Consider the following 20613-nt stretch of genomic DNA (forward strand, 5'->3'; position numbering starts at 1 on the left):
AGCTACCAAAGACGAAGCAACCAGAACCCCAAAGATAAGCTAATTATGAGAACTTTCGAAGACACAAAGAAGTTTTTACGTCAGCACAAGGACAAAATAGTACTGACACAGGCGGATAAAGGTAACAAAACGGTATTAATGAATAAAACCGAGTACGAGGAAAAAATTACAGACTTACTAAGCGACAGGAAAGTCTACAAAATAATTAGAAGGATCCAACGCAACAACTAATGAGGAAAAACAATACCATCGTTAACGAGCTATACAAAGAAAATAAAATTAATGTGAGAGAAAAATTTCAACTATCATGTACTGCGGCTGTCGCGCCCAGATTATACGGTCTACCAAAAATTCATAAAGATAACATGCCACTGCGACCGATCTCATCATCTACGAAAGTACCTTGCTATAGGTTAGCTAAACATACCGGTGCCATACTGAAAAACTTAATATCTGATGATTACAATGTAAAAAATGCGTTCCAATTAAAAGAAAGATTGAAAAATATTAATATTGACGATGACGAAATACTTATATCATTTGACGTAATTTCACTTTTTACAAACATTCCCACACACATAGCAATACATACGATAATGAAACAATGGACGCAGTTGGAAAGACATACAAATATTTCAAAGAAACAATTCCAAACCATACTAGAATTTTGCCTGCGAGAAAACAATTATTTCATGTACAATTCAAAATTGTATCAACAAACCTACGGGATGACAATGGGAAATCCACTATCGCCAACTATAGCGGATATAGTACTAGCCAAAATTCTTGACGACAGCTGAATTGAAGAAAAAGGACATATACATCAAAAACATCAACAAGTATGTAGATGATGTATTCGCAATAATCAAATCTAAGGACGCGGAAGAAATATTAAACACATTAAATTCTCAACTCACGAGTATAAAATTCACGATTGAAACGGAAAAAGACAACAAATTAGCCTTTCTAGATGTAGAAGTGAGTAGAAAAAATAAAAATTTACTAATGAATTGGTGCGCAAAATCCATTGCTTCGGGACGAATTACCACTCAAACCATCCATGGAAACAAAAAATCAACACAACAACAAATTTAATAAGAAAAGTAATATTACTTAGCAATGCAGATTTCTTGACGGATAACATTAAAAAGATAAAGAAAATTCTATTCAAAAATAGCTATCCAAGTTCTCTTACGGATAGACTGATCCAAAATACGGTGAACAGAGTTCACCAAAAAGATAACAACACACAACAAGATAATACGAACAAGAAATATATCGGCGTAAATTACATCCCGGGCCTTACAGAAAATGAAATATTACATAAAACTATAAATAACAAACACATTAATTACGCGCATAAACCAAATAACACGCTCAAAAAAATGTTCACTAGAACAAAAGAAGAACAAACAGATGTTGTTTACAAAATAACTTGCAATGGTAACGAAAACGAAAAATGTAACAAATGTTACATCGGTACAACAAAACGGCAACTAGGTATAAGAATTAATGAACATAAGAAAGATGCAGAAAACAAAAAAACGTCGACCGGTCTAGCACAACACCTTACAATGAGCAAACACGTAGCGGATTTCTCAAATGTTAAAATTTTAGACATTGAACGGAGAGAGAAAACGAGAATGACGCTGGAAAGTATACGCATTCAACAACAACTACAAAACGCGATGAACTTCAAAGAAGATTTTGACAACATAAGCAGCGCCTACTCAGCTGTTATACAGAGATGCAAGAGAATGTAAAAAAATAAAGAAATGTCATTTTAATGTACCTATGTTAATAATGTTGTGCAAAAATTATACTAGTACCTGAAATAAATAATTATTAATGTGAATATTAATGTAAGTAGCTAAATAAGTGTTAAGTGATGTGTCAGTTTTATGTTTATTGTTAGATAGCCTAAAATAAAGTTTAATGTATTTAATTTTATATACTTAACATTAAACAGATCCACAAAGAAGAAGACGTAAGGTAACTTCGAAACGCGTCGGGAATAACAAATATATCCTGTTTTAATTTATGGCCACAAATGCTCATTTTAGCAAACCAAAAAACAGACACATTTTTCAACAGTTTTCGCTTTTAACACAGTCAACAGTCTGTTTTATTTTAAAAATCCTGTTAAACACAATTTGCTTTTGGAATTTTTCCATTTATATAAGGATATGTTAGTCTACAAATTAAAACTCTACGGCAACAACAATAGTCTTACATTTTATATTCTAGTTATATGTATTTGTATATTTATATACATATATGTATATGTATGTATTTATGCTATTAAAAATAAAGATTTTCTATTTTAATTCACACACACAAATATGTATATAGTTTATTTTTTAAAATATATAAGTTTACAAACCTATGTATATCCATTTAATATATGTAGAATGAATTTATTCGTTTCTAAAACTAAATCAACAACTTACACTTGAAACTTACAAATCCAAAAATACATACATATTTAACGCCCTAATTGTTTATATCTTGACTTATTATTATTATTATTATTACTATATATTTAGGCTTAAAAATTAAATTTTAAGACTAACAAAAGAGAGCACTAGTTGCTATGGCTATCAGCTGGTATATGTTGACTTAAATCCTATAAAAAGTTAACTTCCACCCAACGAATGGGGACGAATCCAATAACAGTAACAGATTTGATCACTTCACGTCGGATGAAAAATTTCAACCTAATTTACACAAATACAACATTATTATTATGCATATCGTCGCTCGCTAGCCAGAAGCATGAATGTGCAAATTTTCCGATTTTGTGTTAGAGGCTTCGTTGGATTACCATTTAGATTCTTTAGGTTCTACTTGAATCTACAGCTTCCTACCTTACATGGAAACCCCAATAATTTGCAATGACGTTTTCACTAATGTATAATTCAATCACATAAAGTTGGGCCAGAAAAATGAATGTGGCTGTAGGGTTATCTACTTTGTAAAATATACTGATTTGAAAATTTTCATTTTGAAATAAGATTAAAAATAATATAACATAAAAATAATTTACAAAATTAAAATATATTTTACTAAGTAGATAACCCTACAGTGGCACATTCATGTTTCTGGCTGGCAACAAAGTAATGATGTTCCTGTTTGTATGACATATTCGTTGATATGGCTGAACAATTTTTGAAAAAAAGTATGAATATCACACATTCGTACTCATATTTACTAATAATTTTAATTATTTTAAATATTTAATTATTTCTGTAATTAAAAAAATGGTGTTCGACACTACTTTGCTGATAATTACTGTGCTATAACAACGCTATCCGAAAAAAAGGTCGTCGTTGTTTAATTGAAGGCAAACCGGTTTATTCGAAGCCGTTGCCTATCGCCGAGGCAAAACTTAAAGACTTGAGAAAAATGTGCGAAAAACTGGTTATACCAAAAGAATATCATTCTTTTTATAAAAATCTAAAGGGCAACAGTGAGGTTCGTGACGCTTTACCCGAACCCAACATTTCAGAAGATTCTGATTCCGAAAATGAGAACTAGTTCTAAGATTGCAATAATATCTTAGATAAAAACACATTAGTGTATATGAAATTTAATTTAATGCGTAACTTTTTTCATTTACATACTTTACATTCCGAATCCGGCAACGGAATTGGCCTGCAGGGGTTTTTTTACGTCTTTTGAAGTTAAGGCCATACCATGACAAGTTGGGCCAATTCTTATAGCGTATTCGGACTCAGCGTATAAAAAGGCACAGAACACATGAGCCGCATTACGTGATCCGACTACTTTGCATTTTTTTGTATAGCTGTGTTAACAAAAAATTGGATCAGTATTTGAAACTTTTGTTGTGCCAGAAAAATGAATGTGATAAATCTCGGATAATAGAAGGGATGCGAGCAAAACAGTTATCTCAGTTGAAAGAGCATATTGTGAGTATAAAATATTGATACATTTTTACATTAAAAACTAATACTTCTAATTTTAAGGGAGCAAGAAACTTTGAAACTCGATTTTCTAACATTTTCATTTTGGCACATTCATTCTTTTGGCAAGCGGGCGACGATATGTACTTACTTATATATGTGCATTATAGAGTACATGTGCAAAGGTGCTATTACCAAATTTATATTTATAAACCACCCAGAATATATGTATGTACATATATATTTCAACCCAAGGATAATCCATACTGAATTCCCCTTGATTTCAACCATTGACATAAATTATATTTATAATCAAAAATCAAAACTGTAGCTTTGTACCGCGTTGAATTTCAGCCTCACAAAGTGTAAGAATTATATCCAGTGTTTCCATTTGCTACTCCAGAGTAGCAATAGCAATGAAAAATATGCTCTGTACTGCTCCAGCTCTGAAAATTAATATAGCGTAGAGCAGAGCCGTAGTAAAATGATAGCAATGCTCTGGCTACGATCTATGAGCTACGTCGTGTTTTAAAGCGGAGCAAATAGCAGTAAAAAACAACGAACGATATGCTATTTTTTAGAGGAGCGAGAGTAAAAAAACGTTATTATTATGTGCTCCGTTGCGCGTTGCTTTTCGTAGTTATTCTGGATCATTTCGGGGATATTTCCGAATGATTTGCCGGATTATTTCCGGTCCACAAAGTGATCGCCTCAGGGGCTATTTCGGGGTCGTTTTCGGATTATTTGGTGGCTATTTCGGGATCAATTGGTGATCATATCTGAATGATTATTGGGACTATTTCGGAGTCCTCGAGGACAATCTGGAGCCATTTTATGATGATTTTGACAACTATTTCGTAATCCTTGTGGGGTTATTTTAGAACCATTTCACAGGGGATCGCTTAGGCGTTTATCTGGGGTGATTTGGAGATGATTTTGGGAACTATATCGGGATCGTTTCGGGATCTTTTCAGAGCCATTTCGGTATGATTTTACTTAGATACCATTGTGGGTTAATTTCTTGATGCTCCAAATATTTAGGGGTCCTTCTGGGGTAATTTCTGGATAATTTGAGGTCCTTTGGGGATGATTTTGGATACCGTTTCAGGATCACTTTGAGGTTAATTTGAAGTAATTTCGGGATGATTTTAGAGACCATTTTAAAGCTTTTCAGAGGTAATTTCGAGATCACTTCCGGTGATAATTTTTGGGACTATTTCAGGCTCTTACTAATTGAAAATCCACATTCGAGGAAAAAACCTGGGTTGTGTGTTGTTTACTTGAAATATCTTAAATTTTCTAATCAAAAATATATTCTTAGAGATATCACGCTATATGTATGTATGTGTCTAAAATACGTACTTTTATATTATTCTTTAGGAAGTGGACGTGTCAATTTTCGTAATTTTTTCTAGACACGGAAGAGCTAATTCTAACTCATCATTATATCCTTAACCTTTCTCAATGGTGCCCCCCATAAATTCAGAAAACAAAAATTCAGAAACACATTTTTTCAAAAAACATTAGTCAGAACCCTTTTTTCAGAAAGACAAAATTCAGAGGTCAAAACTCAGAATTCAAATCTCAAAAGTCTTATTTCAGAAGTCAAATTTCGGAAATCGAATTTCAGAAGTCAAATTGCAGAAGTCAAAATTCAGAAGGCAAAATTCAGAAAAGTTTATTTATTTGGAAGAAATTATGGATAAAGAAAAAGTAGTACAATCTAAAATATTAAATTATGCGCAGTAGAATGTTGACTTCTGAATTTTGGCTTTCTGAAAAAAGGTTTCTGACTACTGTTTTCTAAAAAAAATGTGTTTCTGAATTTTTGTTTTCTGAATTTATGGGGGGCACCATTGAGAAAGGTTAATGGTATAATGATGAGTTAGAATTAGCTATTCCGTATCTAGAAAAAATTACGAAAATTGAAACGTCCACTTCCTAAAGAATAATATAAAAGTACGTATTTTAGACACATACATATAGCGTGATATCTCTAAGAATATATTTGATTTGATCAGTTTAAAAAATGCACACAAAAAAGCACAAGTTTTTGACCTTAAGAGAAAAATCAGATATTCTGGAATATTTAGGAAAGGGTGAAACTGTTACTAATTTAGCTCGTAAATATGGAGTGACAAAGTCTACAATATGCGGAATTAATAAAAATAAAAATGCTATCTCTAAATGTGTCAACAATACCTTTATCGGTCCTGGAAAGAGGAAAACTTTGCGCCATTCAGAGTACCCAAAGATGGAAAAATCTCTGTATCGATGGTTGTTGTATATGAGAGACAAAAAGCTCCCGGTTAGCGGGCTTATATTAAAAGAAAAAGCAAAAGATCTTCATTTTAAAATTAAGGAAAATTGCTTTGAATTCAATGCCAGTGATGGATGGCTTCAAAATTTTAAAAAGAGATATGGCGTTCGTTTGCTCCAAGTTTCTGGAGAAAAACTATCTTCACAGCCCCAGTTAGTTGACTCATTCAAAAAAGCGTTAAAGGCGAAAATGAAGGAGCTTGGATTAAGTCGTGAGCAACTATACAACGCCGATGAGTCCGGTTTATACTGGAAACTTTTGCCACAAAAGATGTATGTGGCATCCTTAGAAAAAACTGCTCCAGGTGCAAAGATGGAAAAGCAAAGAGTAACTTTCTTGTGCTGTTCAAATGCGTCAGGATCTCATCAACTCAAGCTTCTTGTAGTCGGAAAGGCTAAAAACCCCCGTTGTTTTAACGGTTTCGACTGCCCAGTGTATTATCGACATTCTAAATCCGCTCGGATGACTGCAGCTATTTTTAAAGATTGGTTCCACCGTTCATTCATACCTGAGGTAAGCTTTCATATGTAATTCTATCTCAGTAGCTTAAAGCTCATAAAATTTGTTTAGGTTACAAAGTTTTTGATGGAAAAGGGATTACCAGTAAAAGCTATCCTTCTAATTGATAACGCTCCATCGCATCCACCCGAGGATGAACTAGTGAAGTGAAGACGGCTGCATATTAGCAATGTTTATGCCACCAAATGTCACCCCTCTTATACAACCTATGGATCAAAACGCAATCAGGATTACGAAACTTTACTATAGAAACAGTCTTTTGGCTTCTGTTGCTGCAAAGGGGTTTAATTTGCTTGAGGCTCTAAAGCAAATTACACTTAAGGACGCGATCGTTACTTTATAATCTGCATGGAGTAAGGTAGATGCTGTTGTGCTATCCAAATGTTGGAGCAATGTTTTAAGTATGGTAGAAAATCAAGAGGATCCTGAAGATGACATTCCTTTGAATGTTCTTCGAAGCAACCTAATTATGAATGTAAGAGATTTGGAAGCCAATCTTTTGTCATACTTGAGACCTGAGGTTTGTGTTTTAGAACCGTTAGTCAGAGAAGTTTTATTTTTTTATTTTTATTAAATTTCACTTTAGGTTGAATTCACTGCTTTCAACGTTAGAGAATGGAACGATGATGTTATTGAATGTAATGACAATGAAATAGAGGAAATTTCCGACGATGATGGTGACTGTTCTGTGGAGGCAGAAAAGACGATTACAAAGGAAGCTATTGACATGTTTAATAAAACTTTGGAATGGGCTGAAATTGAAATGGTTGATAAATCGGATTTAAATGTGTTGAAGAAGCTCAGGGAAAAGGCAGTTTTTAAGATGCTTGAACAAAAGAAACAACAAAAGAGGATTACTGATTTTTTTCGACATGCATTTTTCCAAAAATTTAACTGAATATGAATTTATGCACTAACTTTTTGACTTTTTGAATTTTACATTTTTTAAAACAAAATATCTTTGAAACTATTATAATAATATCTTGAAAATTGTAATGTCTTTAGATAGGTAATAAAACAAGGTTTTGTTTGATATATAAAACATCTATATTTAGAAGAAATTTCTATAATAAAATTATGTTTTTATGGGAAAATGATTGCTAACTTATCATAAATCGAATAATAAGCCGAAAAAATGTGTTATTGACAAAATACTTTAATACTATCGTGTTGAAGATAAGTTCATTACCTTTTTACGCCATGCACATTAATTCTGCGTAGAACACCTTTAGCCGATCCAACACCGGCTGCGCCATGCACAGTAAGTGCGACGTTCGAATATCGCTAAGAAAAGGCAAACTCCAAAAAAATGTCCACCAAAAAAGGGCTTTTTAAAATTTTGGTAAATAAAGACTAGGAAAGTTAAAGATTATATACATCAGATGAAAAGTATTTTTATAAGTTATTTTCCGATTTTTTAATTTTTGAAATCCATCCACTAGTTTCGGAGATGTTTGACTTGAAAAATTCATAATTTCGCCTTTTGACATGGAATTACCCCCAAACTTTTCATTTGCACAAAAAAGGAAATATACCGTTGGAATCAGCATAAAATCTCTATAAAGCCCGATTTTTTATTTTTTTTTGACAAATGTATGTATTCTGCACTTGATCCAACACGGGGCTCTTCAATTATGTTTTACTTTTGAAGTTTTGTTATTAAATTAAATTTAATAAATAATTAAAATTAAAATTGCTGTGCTAGGAAAATACTCAAATAAAATACAAATGCAATTGTCAGCTGTTATAAATATGTAAACAAAACCAAAAAATAGTTGGCAGTTCTTCAATTTTAAACTAAGAACAAGTTTTACCGGGCAGATGAAGTGGCCGGTAAATTTATCCGCCCGGTAATTTAAAAAGAACTTGAGGAAACGAAAATTCACTTTATATGCTTTTAATGCAATCTGTCACAAGCTGAAATAAGTTTAGATTTTTTTTGTTTAAATATAAAATTACAATTTGGAATTTAATTTCTCATTAAAACATATATTACACCCAATTTTGGAAAAAAATTTATATTTTGTTTGAAATTGGAAAGTGCAGTCAACAACTTTCGTTGAAGGTTACAGCATTGGTTTTCGGCATTGTCTACAGACATTTTTTTGTATGAGCCAAGCAGTCTCGACAGTACTTGGTCGACGCGCAAAACCGATGCTTAAATTAACCTAATGTGATCCCGAAATGATCCCCAATTGACTCCTGGACAACCACCGTTTCCAAAATCATCACGAAAGTACACCGCAAGGACCCCGAAAAAGTCTAAAAAATCATCCCGAAATAAACCAGGAAGTGAACACAAAAAGGCGGAAAATACCCCGAAATGCACCCCAAAATTATCCCATGGACTGCAACGCTCAATGAAGTAAATAGCAACCGAGCTATCGCTCATTTAAAAATAGCATATCGTTAGAAGTTTTTCGATCGAAACACGACGTAGCTCATAGCAGAGCTAAACTACCATATAGCACAGAATTTTTAATCACTGATTAGATTGCGATGAATATGTACATATGTGTTTATAATTTTTTATCTGAAGACATCATTAATAGTCAACACTCGTCGCTTCGATACCCAAACGCGATTTCGAATGCTCGACGATATCATTTTGGTCTCCGTATTTTGGTAGCTATCAAAACATTTTCTATTCTGAACAGAGCTTATTCTTAATACCACAACAAAAAAATCTTTTCTTAAATAATCATAAAAGAATTAAACAGGTTTAGTATAAAAAATAGGCAATTCGACAGATAATTTGCTAACGAGTTGCTATTCAAAATATATTTACGTAGATCTTTTGTTATTTATTTTATAAATAAATAAATAAATAAAATATGTCAGATGTTTAGTTACCATAAGGTAAAAAAGTTGGCCAACTTTTCGTTACGTGTTAAGGGCAAAGCACTGACTTTGTTAGTTCGAAAGTTGAATTTGTACGTAAAGCCAACGTAAAGTCCTACCAGAACAAAGCTTTGATCAAAGATTTTAACTGGTTTGAAATTAGATTTGTATCAGAAAAATATTGAAAATAAAACGAAATTATTTAAATGGTTAAACATGTCAATTCTGAGTGGGTTATATATATGAACAAGGCAATATTTAATATCGATTGAGCTATGGATATATTTTGTAGCTCTGATTTCGAATAAGCGCTGCAACCACCGAACAACTAGAAATTATTGTTAATTTAATAAAAGAAATTTTACAGACAATACTTTAAAACTTGATTGGAACAAGAAGCGATCAACTAAAATAGATCGTAGTTAAAATTATGAAAAAAATGCATTCGATAATTGCGATGCTTAAACAAAATCAATTTGCTCCTATGGTCTAATATCCGCAATTTTTGTAGATGTGATGACAGAAACATTTGAGGACTGAGCATTCATTGCAGCATCGGTGCTTATAGCAGTTGATGCATTATTGCCCTGAATTGCCTTTTGTCTTCGTAAATCTGGTTGAATTAGCGCTGTAATCAATGTACCAAATACCAACATAATTGACATTATCACATTTGATGGAATATCTCCATAGGTGTAGAATATTTCTGAATAGAGCGATGTAAATCCGATACCAAAAACTTGAGCTGCTGCATTAAGTAGACCCGATGAGGTGCCCTCCGGTTCCGGATATGTTAATTCGGCAGCAAATTCAAAGCCAACGGGCAAATAACCAGTCATGAAAAAGCTGAAAAAAGTGATAAATACGGAATCATTGTAAACATATTACAAACATTCATGCATGGAGGGAGCCGTTCCAATTTAAAAAAAAAATGTGTTTATTAATGAAAACAAGTAACGGGAAATATCGAATACTTCGGTATCGATACTTTTAGAAATAGGGCAGTTTTCTAAGTACCAGGTACTTCATATTTACATATATGTATGTATGTATATTTAAATGCTTAATGAACAACCAACAATTCCGCAACTCATTACTTTTCGTGAACAGCTGATATAATATTGCTGTCTTAAAATAATGGCCCCCGATAATTAATTTTGGAATCTCTCTCCCAGTTCCCCTCCCGTGGATCCGCCACTGTCTATGTAAACGAAGCGTTAAGAGGTAGCTTCATTGAGCTGAAAATGGTGGCTGGCGTAAAAATGTAAAGCGGCAGAGGGTTTCCAGCAACGATGCTTAAAAAAATCAGAGCTTATAGGAATTATTTAATGGCAAAGAAGAAATATGTGGCTTATCAAAACTTTATTTAAAAAAGTTTTGTCTGACCCTGGAAGCGTTTAGACAAACATAAAATAGCCTTATGATCAAACCAGCCAGTCATAGTTCCGACTTTATCTATATATCATCCTGCCTCTCCTCTGGCTAACCCTTTTCGTCCTCTCTTATTTTCTCTCCACTCTGCATTTTCTAGTTTACTTTAATCGGCACGTTCAACTTCCACATCGCTTTCATTCTTCCGCAAATCTTCCCGTTTTTCCTCTTCCTGCTGTTCCTCTTATCGAAGTCTAACTAACACTATTAATCTTAATCTTATCCTTATATTATTCTTACTCTGACTGTAAACGTCTTTTCACTACTTTCTCTCAAACCTTATTCTTACTTTTACTCTCACTCTCCCTCTTCATTTTGTTTTCTTTACTTTTTCCACTTTCCTCCATTTTCTTCCTATTTCCTATGTTTTCTCATCTCTTTTCTTTCATGTTTCCTTTTCCAATGTGTGAGATATATCGAGTTTGACTCTTTTTCGCACATTACATTGCTAAAGTACTAAAAAATTAGCAAAATAGTACCAAGAATTTTGCCTTCCTTCTACTTTAAAATTCATGTCCGGATTATGAGGGCGTGCAAGTTTTTGTTATTTTACTACTGAGATCACCTGTCTGGTTTAATGATCAGTAATAATTAAATTTTCGTGACATCTCCAAAATAGAGCGCAAATTGAATTTAGCATAGTTTGGTGGACACTTCAATATGATTCTTTTGTAAGGGACTATTATGTCAAACAAATGAATTAGTCCTATGAGGCGCATGTAGCAGTATTTTCACTTCTGTTCTTTTGCATTTTACCATGTGTGTCAGCATTATTTATGACTACAAAGAAAATAATATGAGAACCTTAAAAACCGGCCGTAATTATTTCAATAAAACCAAACACACAAGTTACATTCCTCTATCTGGCATTATATTAAAAGAGTATTTTTCTAAAAATAAAACAATATGTTTACAAACCACATAAGCCATTTTTTGTATTTAATTTCCGAAGATTTATGCTTTTCCGCATTAATTATCTTCCCACCTCCAGAACAACTTTTTGTTAGGATTTTTAATTTTATGCACCTTACCTCCTCCAGCCTTACTTCCATCTTTCATGCTTTCTCCTTTCTAAAAATGGTTTCGAAAGGGATTTCTGTTTGAGTTTCCGAAACGGAAACATATATGGTGTTTTGTTTAATTGTGCCCAACGTTAAGGACTCGGTTCAATTGGAATGGGAATAGCTCTTGGATACAACCAAGCACTTTTGTAAATATTCATATCTGACGGACAGCTGATAAAATCAGTTTCATTAAAATTATTTTCGAGGCGAGATGAATTTGCTAGCGCAACCCTACAGCTTTATTCTCATCGCTCCGTCTTTATTGCAAGTTGGCATAAAAAAAAAAAAAACGGTCTACTTTGTTATCCTCCCTGTTGTTACTCGCACCGCGATCTTCATACCTTGTGCTCCCTTTCATACTTCTGCTTTCTATGTTCTAAATGGAATTGTAAGGAGATCCGAGAGGTTGCAACTACAACCCAATTGTCAACCAAACCTACCCGAGGGAGACTGTTACAAATATGAAAGTATCATATAAATAGATGAGGGTGGCGTGATTGCCTAGAAGGTTCAATGGATGGTAGGGGTTGCACTTTAATGGTGCTTGTTAGCGGAACGTACTGGATCTATGTGCGGAACAGAACCGTAAACATCGGTAACACTCCCCAAAACCTATCACAAATGATGGTGTTCTACTTAAAAATAAAAGATTAGTTTAAAATTAAAATTTTTTTTAAATTTTCTGAAAGTGTTAAGATTTTTTTTCGTTTTGACATTTGAGTCCGGTTCTTTATGAGAGGACTGTCAAATTCAATCACCCTTTCTTAAATACACTTTGGATGGGCGTAATGAATTGATAAATAAATTTATTCTCACCCTAAAAGTGCAGCCGTGGCGTAAACTACCGCAATATGGCCCGTATCCAAAGTGAAAGTAAATATCCACATTCCAACCATTGAAAATGCATAAACAGCTAACGTTGTCTCTCTGAAAAGATAAAAAAAAAAACAAACAGAAGACAAGTTTTAGATAAATATATGTAAGCGCATATCATCTTCTGAGTTGAAGATAAATCGACTATGCCACATCTTAGAATCTGTTTCCAAAATGTTCTATCAGCGTAAGTCGTCTGAATAAGATTGAAAATTGGAAACGGCCTTACTGGTAAATTATATCAGCAATAGCGACTGACGACAATGAGTTTTCTACACGAAAGTTTCTTCCCTAACATACTTACATATTTGTTTCCTGAAAAATATTTGAGATTTTCGGAAATACATTTTAGATTTTCTGAAATACATTTGGCTCTTTCTGCATAAATTTTTCATATTTGAAATACATTTGCGGGTTTCTCAAATATATTTGATGTTTTCTGAAATACGTTTGCAAAATCTTTCAGAAAACATCAAATATATTTGGGAAAACCGCTTTTTTCTGAAATACATTTGATCTTTTCTGAAACAAAATTACGATTTTCTGAAATGTAATTGTAATATCTGGAGTAATGCACAATAGATCTACACAAAGGTCGCAGTGCTTCCAGGCCTAATTATAATAATAATATCTGAAATACAGTTCGCTTGTTTACATTCAGATTTATTGAAAAGTATTAGTAGAAGCTAATTGATGTTAAAAAAATACCTGGCGCGATTTACCTCCGAGGAGATTCAGACTGATCTTCTCTTGTGTACAGCTCCTTTCTAATTTTCCTTACGAACTGGCGGGACGCGATCTACAAGCTTTAGTCTATTCCGAACGCAGCTGCAAAGCAGGTGAATTTTCACTGAGAAGCTTTCCATGGCAGAAATACACTCGTAGTGATTTTTAAACCAATGCCGAGGTGCGAACGTGCTTAAAAAAACGGTTTTCTAATTAAAAAAATTGTTTTCAAAATTTTAGAAAATGTTTTTCCCGGGACATGAAATCAGGATCTTCAGTGTGGTAGGCGGGGCACGCTATCACAACACCACGGCAGTCGTTTTACTATATTAATGGAATTTGAATAATCTATAATAAAGAACAATGATTTTGATCAACTGATTGCAACAAATTATATTTCTTATTCAATCAAAACGAGTTTCAATTTGACGGTGGGTCCACACGTCAACACAGATTTACCATGTGTAGACCCCATAACTTTATCCTAGGCTGCCACCAAACCCAAGTTCCGTGTTTACTAGTTTCCATCATTGCTAAAAGGCGTTAAAAAATCGGGAGAGGAATTGAAAAACGCATAATTCATTAATTAAAAATTATTAATTAATAATCTAATATCTAATCTAATCTAATCTAATATATATTATAAATGGGAAAGTTTGGATGTTAAGATGTTTGGATGTTTGGATGTTTGGATGTTTGGATGTTTGTCCAGACGTTTGTCTTTGTGACTCAATAACGCACGAACGGCTGGACCGATTTGGATGAAATTTTGAACACATATAGCCAATAGTCTAGAAGGATCTACTAGCTATATATTTTTCAAAAGGGGCGTGGTCCCCGCCCCCTAGGAACAGTTATAATTTAATTATTATATTTTTTCGTCTTTGCGTCTGAATCACGCCAGAATGGCTACACGGATTTTGATGAAATTTGGGACACAGACAGTAGTCTACTAGCGAAATTTTTTTCGAACATGGAAAGAGGGGTGGGGGTCCCACGACCCTTCGAGAAATTATTTTTCATAATTTTTACACATTATAACTTTACGTATACTGGCCTTCACCAATATCAGAGACTCAAGGGGTCAAATAAGTCGAGGGCTTACAAAGTAAGCAGTGACACCCTCCGCCCGCCCCCCCTTTTTTTCCCCCTCTGGTGTAAAGCCATAAATTGTTATAACTCAATCTAAATTTTCTCCTAAATCAATAGTTTTTGGTATCTGGTACATACAGAACGAGATCTAGACAATTTTGGAGGAACGATCAGTGGTCCTCTCCTCTACTCCCGCCATCCGCCCCACATCAATTGTTTTTATTAGCACGCTTTTATTAGCTTTACCTGTATGTTTCTATCTAACTTTTTATTCGCTCCAATGCGCCTGCTGCCTTATTAACATGGTTTTATAATTAGCTTCACCTTATTTGTAATCCCGTAAGGGTCATATCGAGACCCTTCCGGGATCATTTCTGGATGGTTTTCGGGATCGGTCCGGGATTACGCCGGGGTAATTTCGGGACTTTTTCGGGACTATTTCGGGATCATTTTGGGACCCTTCCGGGATCATTTCTGTATAGTTTACGGGATCCGTCCGGGATCCCGTCGGGGTTATTTTGGAACATTTTCGGGACTATTCCGGAATCATTTCGGGACTATTTCGCGATCATTTGGGGATCCTTCCGGCATCATTTCTGGATGGTTTTCGGGATCCGTGCGGGATCTCGTCGGGGTCATATGGGGACTTTTTCGGGATCATTTGAGGGCTCTTCCGGCATCATTTCTGGATGGTTTTCGGGATCCGTCCGGGATATCGTCGGGGTCATTTGGGGACTTTTTCGGGATCATTTGGGGGCTCTTCCGACATCATTTCTGGATGGTTTTCGGGATCCGTCCGGGATCTCGTCGGGGTAATTTGGGGACTTTTTCGGGATCATTTTGGGGCTCATCCGGCATCATTTCTGGATGGTTTTCGGGATCCGTCCGGGATCCCGTCGGGGTCATTTCAGGACTTTTTCGCGACTAATACGGGATCATTTGGGAACCCTTTCGGCATCATTTCTGGATGGTTTTCGGGATCCGTCCGGGATCCCGTCGGGGTCATTTCGGGACTTTTTCGCGACTAATACGGGATCATTTGGGAACCCTTTCGGCATCATTTCTGGATGGTTTTCGGGATCCGTCCGGGATCCCATTAGGGTAATTTCGGGACTATTAGGGGATCATTTGGGAACCTTTCCGGCATCATTTCTGGATAATTTTCGGGATCCGTCCGTGATGCCGACGAGGTCATTTCGGGACTATTTCGGGATCATTTGGGATACCTACCGGCATCATTTCTGGATGGTTTTTGGGATTCGTCCGGGATCCCGTCGTGGTCCTTTCGGGACTTTTTTTCTACTAATACGGGATCATTTGCGGACCCTTTCGGCATCATTTCTGGATAGTTGTCGGGATCCCGACACGGTCATTTCGGGACTATTAGGGGATCATTTGAGGACCTTTCCGGCATCATTTCTGTATTGTTTTCGGAATCCTTTCGGGATCCCGTCAGGGTCATTTTGGGACTTTTTTGGGGCTAATACGGGATCATTTGGGGATCCTCTAGGGGTCGTTTCGTGACTTTTTCTGTTTTATTTCGGGATCATTTGGGGACCCTTCCGGCATAATTTCTTGATGGTTTGCCGGATCCATCAGGGTCATTTCGGGACCATTTTGGGATCATTTGGGGACCCTTCCGAGATCATTTCTGGATCCGTCCGGGATGCCGTAGGAGCCATTTCGGGATTTTTTGTTACTTTTCCGGGATAGTTTTTGGACCCTTCCGGGATCATTTCTGGATCTGTGCGGGATCCCATCTGGGTCATTTCCGGACTATTTCGGGATCATTTTGGGATCCTTCCGGAATCATTTCTGTATGGTTTTCGCGATCCGTCGTTGATTCCCTCAGAGCCATTTCGGAACCTTTTCTGGAGTATGTCGGGGTCATTTGGGGACCTTTTCGGGATCATTTGGGGCTCTTCCGGCATCATTTCTGGATGGTTTTCGGGATCCGAGCGGGATCTCGTCGGGGTCATTGGGGGACTTTTTCGGGATCATTTGGGGGCTCTTCCGGCATCATTTCTGGATGGTTTTCGGGATCCGTCCGGGATATCGTCGGGGTCATTTGGGGACTTTTTCGGGATCATTTGGGGGCTCTTCCGGCATCATTTCTGGATGGTTTTGGGATCCGTCCGGGATCCCATCAGGGTAATTTCGGGACTATTAGGGGATCATTTGTGGACCTTTCCGGCATCATTTCTGGATAATTTTCGGTATCCGTCCGGGATGCCGACGAGGTCATTTCGGGATTATTTCGGGATCATTTGGGATACCTACCGGCATCATTTCTGGATGGTTTTTGGGATTCGTACGGGATCCCGTCGGGGTCATTTCGGGACTTTTTCTCGACTAATACGGGATCATTTGCGGACCCTTTCGGCATAATTTCTGGATAGTTGTCGGGATCCGTTCGGGATCCCGTCACGGTCATTTCGGAACTATTAGGGGATCATTTGAGGACCTTTCCGGCATCATTTCTGGATAGTTTTTGGAATCCTTTCGGGATCCCGTCAGGGTCATTTCGGGGCTTTTTCGGAATCATTTCAGGATTCGTCCGGGAACCCGTCAGGGTAATTTCTGGACTTTTCCGAGACTATTTCGGGATCATTTTGGGACCTTCCCAAGATCATTTCTGGATGGATTTCGGGATTTGTCCGGGATGCCCTCAGCGTCATTTTGGGACTATTAGGTGAGCATTTGAGGACCGTTCCGGCATCACTTCTGGATGGTTTTCGGTATCCGTTCAGATTCCCGTCGGAATAATTGCGGGACTTTTTCGGGATCATTGGGGTCCCTTCCAAAATCATTTCTGGATGGTTTTTGGGATTCGTCCGGCATCCCGTCGGGGTCATTTCGGGACTTTTTCTCGACTAATACGGGATCATTTGCGGGCCCTTTCGGTATCATTTCTGGATAGTTGTCGGGATCCGTTCGGGATCCCGTCAGGGTCTTTTCGGAACTATTGGGAGATCATTTGAGGACCTTTCCGGCATCATTTCTGGTTAGTTTTCGGGATCCTTTCCGGGTCCCATCAGGGTCATTTCGGTACTTTTTCGGCATCATTTAAGATTGGTTTTCAGGATTCGTCCGGTATCAGTCAGGGTAATTTCTGGACTTTTCCCAGACTATTTCGGGATAATTTTGGGACCCTCCCAAGATCATTTCTGGATGGATTTCGGGATCTGTCCGGGATGCCGTCAGGGTCATTTTGGGACTATTAGGTGATCATTTGAGGACCTTTTCGGCATCACTTCTGGATGATTTTCGGTATCCGCTCAGGATCCCGTCGGAATTATTGCGGGACTTTTTCGGGATCATTTGGTGTCCCTTCCGGCATCATTTCTGGCTGGTTTTTGGGATTCGTCCGGCATCCCGTCGGGTTCATTTCGGGACTTTTTCTCGACTAATACGGAATCATTTGCGGGCCCTTTCGGCATCATTTCTAGATAGTTGTCGGGATCCGTTCGGGATCCCGTCAGGGTCTTTTCGGAACTATTAGGTGATCATTTGAGGACATTTCCGGCATCATTTCTGGATAGTTTTCGGGATCCTTTCGGGGTCCAGTCAGGGTCATTTCGGGACTTTTTCGGGATCATTTAGAGATGGCTTTCAGGATTCGTCCGGGAACCCGTCAGGGTAATTTCTGAACTTTTCCGAGACTATTTCGGGATAATTTTGGGACCTTCCCAAGATCATTTCTGGATGGATTCTGGGATCAGTCCGGGATGCCGTCAGGGTCATTTTGGTATTAGGTGATCATTTGAGGGCCTTTCCGGCATCACTTCTGGATGGTTATCGGTATCCGATCAGGATTCCCTCGGAATCATTGCGGGACTTTTTCGGGATCATTTGTGGTCCCTCCCAAGATCATTTCTGGATGGATTTCGGGATCTGTCCGGGATCCCGTCAGGGTCATTTAGGGGTGCGTCCGATATCCCGTCAGGGTCATTTCGGGACTTCTTCGGGAATATATCGGGATCATTTCTGGATGGTTTATGGGATCCGTCCATGACCCCTTAAGGGTCATTTCGGGACTATTAGGTGATCATTTGAGGACCTTTCCGGCGTCACTTCTGGATGATTTTCGGTATCCGTTCGGGATCCCGTCGGAATCAATGCGGGACTTTTACGGAATCATTTGGGATTCCTTCCGGCATCATTTCTGGATGGTTTTCGGGATTTGTCCGGGATCCCGTCGGGGTTATTTGGGGACCTTTTCGGGGCTAATACGGGATCATTTGGGGATCCTCTAGGGGTCGTTTCGTGACTTTTTCTGTATTATTTCGGGATCATTTTGGGACCCTTTCGGCATAATTTCTTGATGGTTTGCCGGATCCATCAGGGTCATTTCGGGACCATTTTGGGATCATTTGGGGACCCTTCTGAGATCATTTCTGGATCCGTCCGGGATGCCGTAGGAGCCATTTCGGGATTTTTTGTTACTTTTCCGGGATCATTTCTGGATCTGTGCGGGATCCCATCTGGGTCAATTCCGGACTATTTCGGGATCATTTTGGAATCCTTCCGGAATCATTTCTGTATGGTTTTCGCGATCCATCGTGGATCCCCTCGGAGCCATTTCGGAACTTTTTCTGGAGTTAGTCGGGATAATTTAGGGACCCTTCCTGGATATTTTCTGGATGGTTTCTGAGATCCGTCCGGGAGCCCGTCAGGGTAATTTCGGAACTTTTTCGGGATCAATTTGGTACCCTTCAGGCATCATTTCTGTGTGGTTATCTGGATAAGTCTAGAATCGTATCGTTGTCATTTCGGGTTTTTTTGGGACTACTTCGGGAACTTTTGGAAACACTTCCGGGGCGTTTCTGGATGGTTTTCGGGATCCGTCCGCGATAGCGTCGGGGTCATTTCGTGGCTTTTTCTGGATAATTTCGTTATCATTTTGGGATCCTATCAGGTTATCAGCTCATAAAGTTCTTTTTTTTACTCAATTACAAAAATAAAATGCATTAGACAGAAAAAAAATTTTAAACAGATAACTTTATAAGCAGGCTAACGTGAATAGCCCACATATTTCATTTTCTCCTTGCGGACGGGGCCGCGGGTAAAGGCTAGTATATATTATAAATGGGAAAGTTTGGATGTTAAGATGTTTGGATGTTTGGATGTTTGGATGTTTGTCCAGACGTTTGTCTTTGTGACTCAATAACGCACGAACGGCTGGACCGATTTGGATGAAATTTTGAACACATATAGCCAATAGTCTAGAAGGATCTACTAGCTATATATTTTTCAAAAGGGGCGTGGTCCCCGCCCCCTAGGAACAGTTATAATTTAATTATTATATTTTTTCGTCTTTGCGTCTGAATCACGCCAGAATGGCTACACGGATTTTGATGAAATTTGGGACACAGACAGTAGTCTACTAGCGAAATTTTTTTCGAACATGGAAAGAGGGGTGGGGGTCCCACGACCCTTCGAGAAATTATTTTTCATAATTTTTACACATTATAACTTTACGTATACTGGCCTTCACCAATATCAGAGACTCAAGGGGTCAAATAAGTCGAGGGCTTACAAAGTAAGCAGTGACACCCTCCGCCCGCCCCCCCTTTTTTTCCCCCTCTGGTGTAAAGCCATAAATTGTTATAACTCAATCTAAATTTTCTCCTAAATCAATAGTTTTTGGTATCTGGTACATACAGAACGAGATCTAGACAATTTTGGAGGAACGATCAGTGGTCCTCTCCTCTACTCCCGCCATCCGCCCCACATCAATTGTTTTTATTAGCACGCTTTTATTAGCTTTACCTGTATGTTTCTATCTAACTTTTTATTCGCTCCAATGCGCCTGCTGCCTTAT

General features: G+C 37.3%; 1 protein-coding gene and 1 pseudogene across 5 annotated transcripts in view; one reads left to right on the top strand and one right to left on the bottom strand.

The window, feature by feature from the left end:
• Positions 1–5450: 5450 nt before the first annotated feature.
• HisT (Histamine transporter) overlaps positions 5451–20613 on the bottom strand; it is a 111304-nt gene continuing 96141 nt past the window's right edge. For all 5 annotated transcript variants that reach the window (XM_067776955.1, XM_067776950.1, XM_067776953.1 and 2 more), the window contains 2 exons: positions 12915–13025; positions 5451–10449 (listed from right to left, as the gene is read on the bottom strand). In XM_067776955.1, coding sequence (XP_067633056.1) covers positions 10086–10449; positions 12915–13025 — 475 coding nt within the window. In that variant the 3' untranslated portion in view covers positions 5451–10085. The remainder of the gene's footprint in view (positions 10450–12914; positions 13026–20613) is intronic.
• Positions 5849–7799, top strand: LOC137245783 (jerky protein homolog-like; annotated as a pseudogene).

The sequence above is a fragment of the Eurosta solidaginis genome, chromosome 3, assembly GCF_040869045.1.
Source record: "Eurosta solidaginis isolate ZX-2024a chromosome 3, ASM4086904v1, whole genome shotgun sequence".
In the NCBI taxonomy this organism is placed as follows: Eukaryota; Metazoa; Arthropoda; class Insecta; order Diptera; family Tephritidae; genus Eurosta; species Eurosta solidaginis.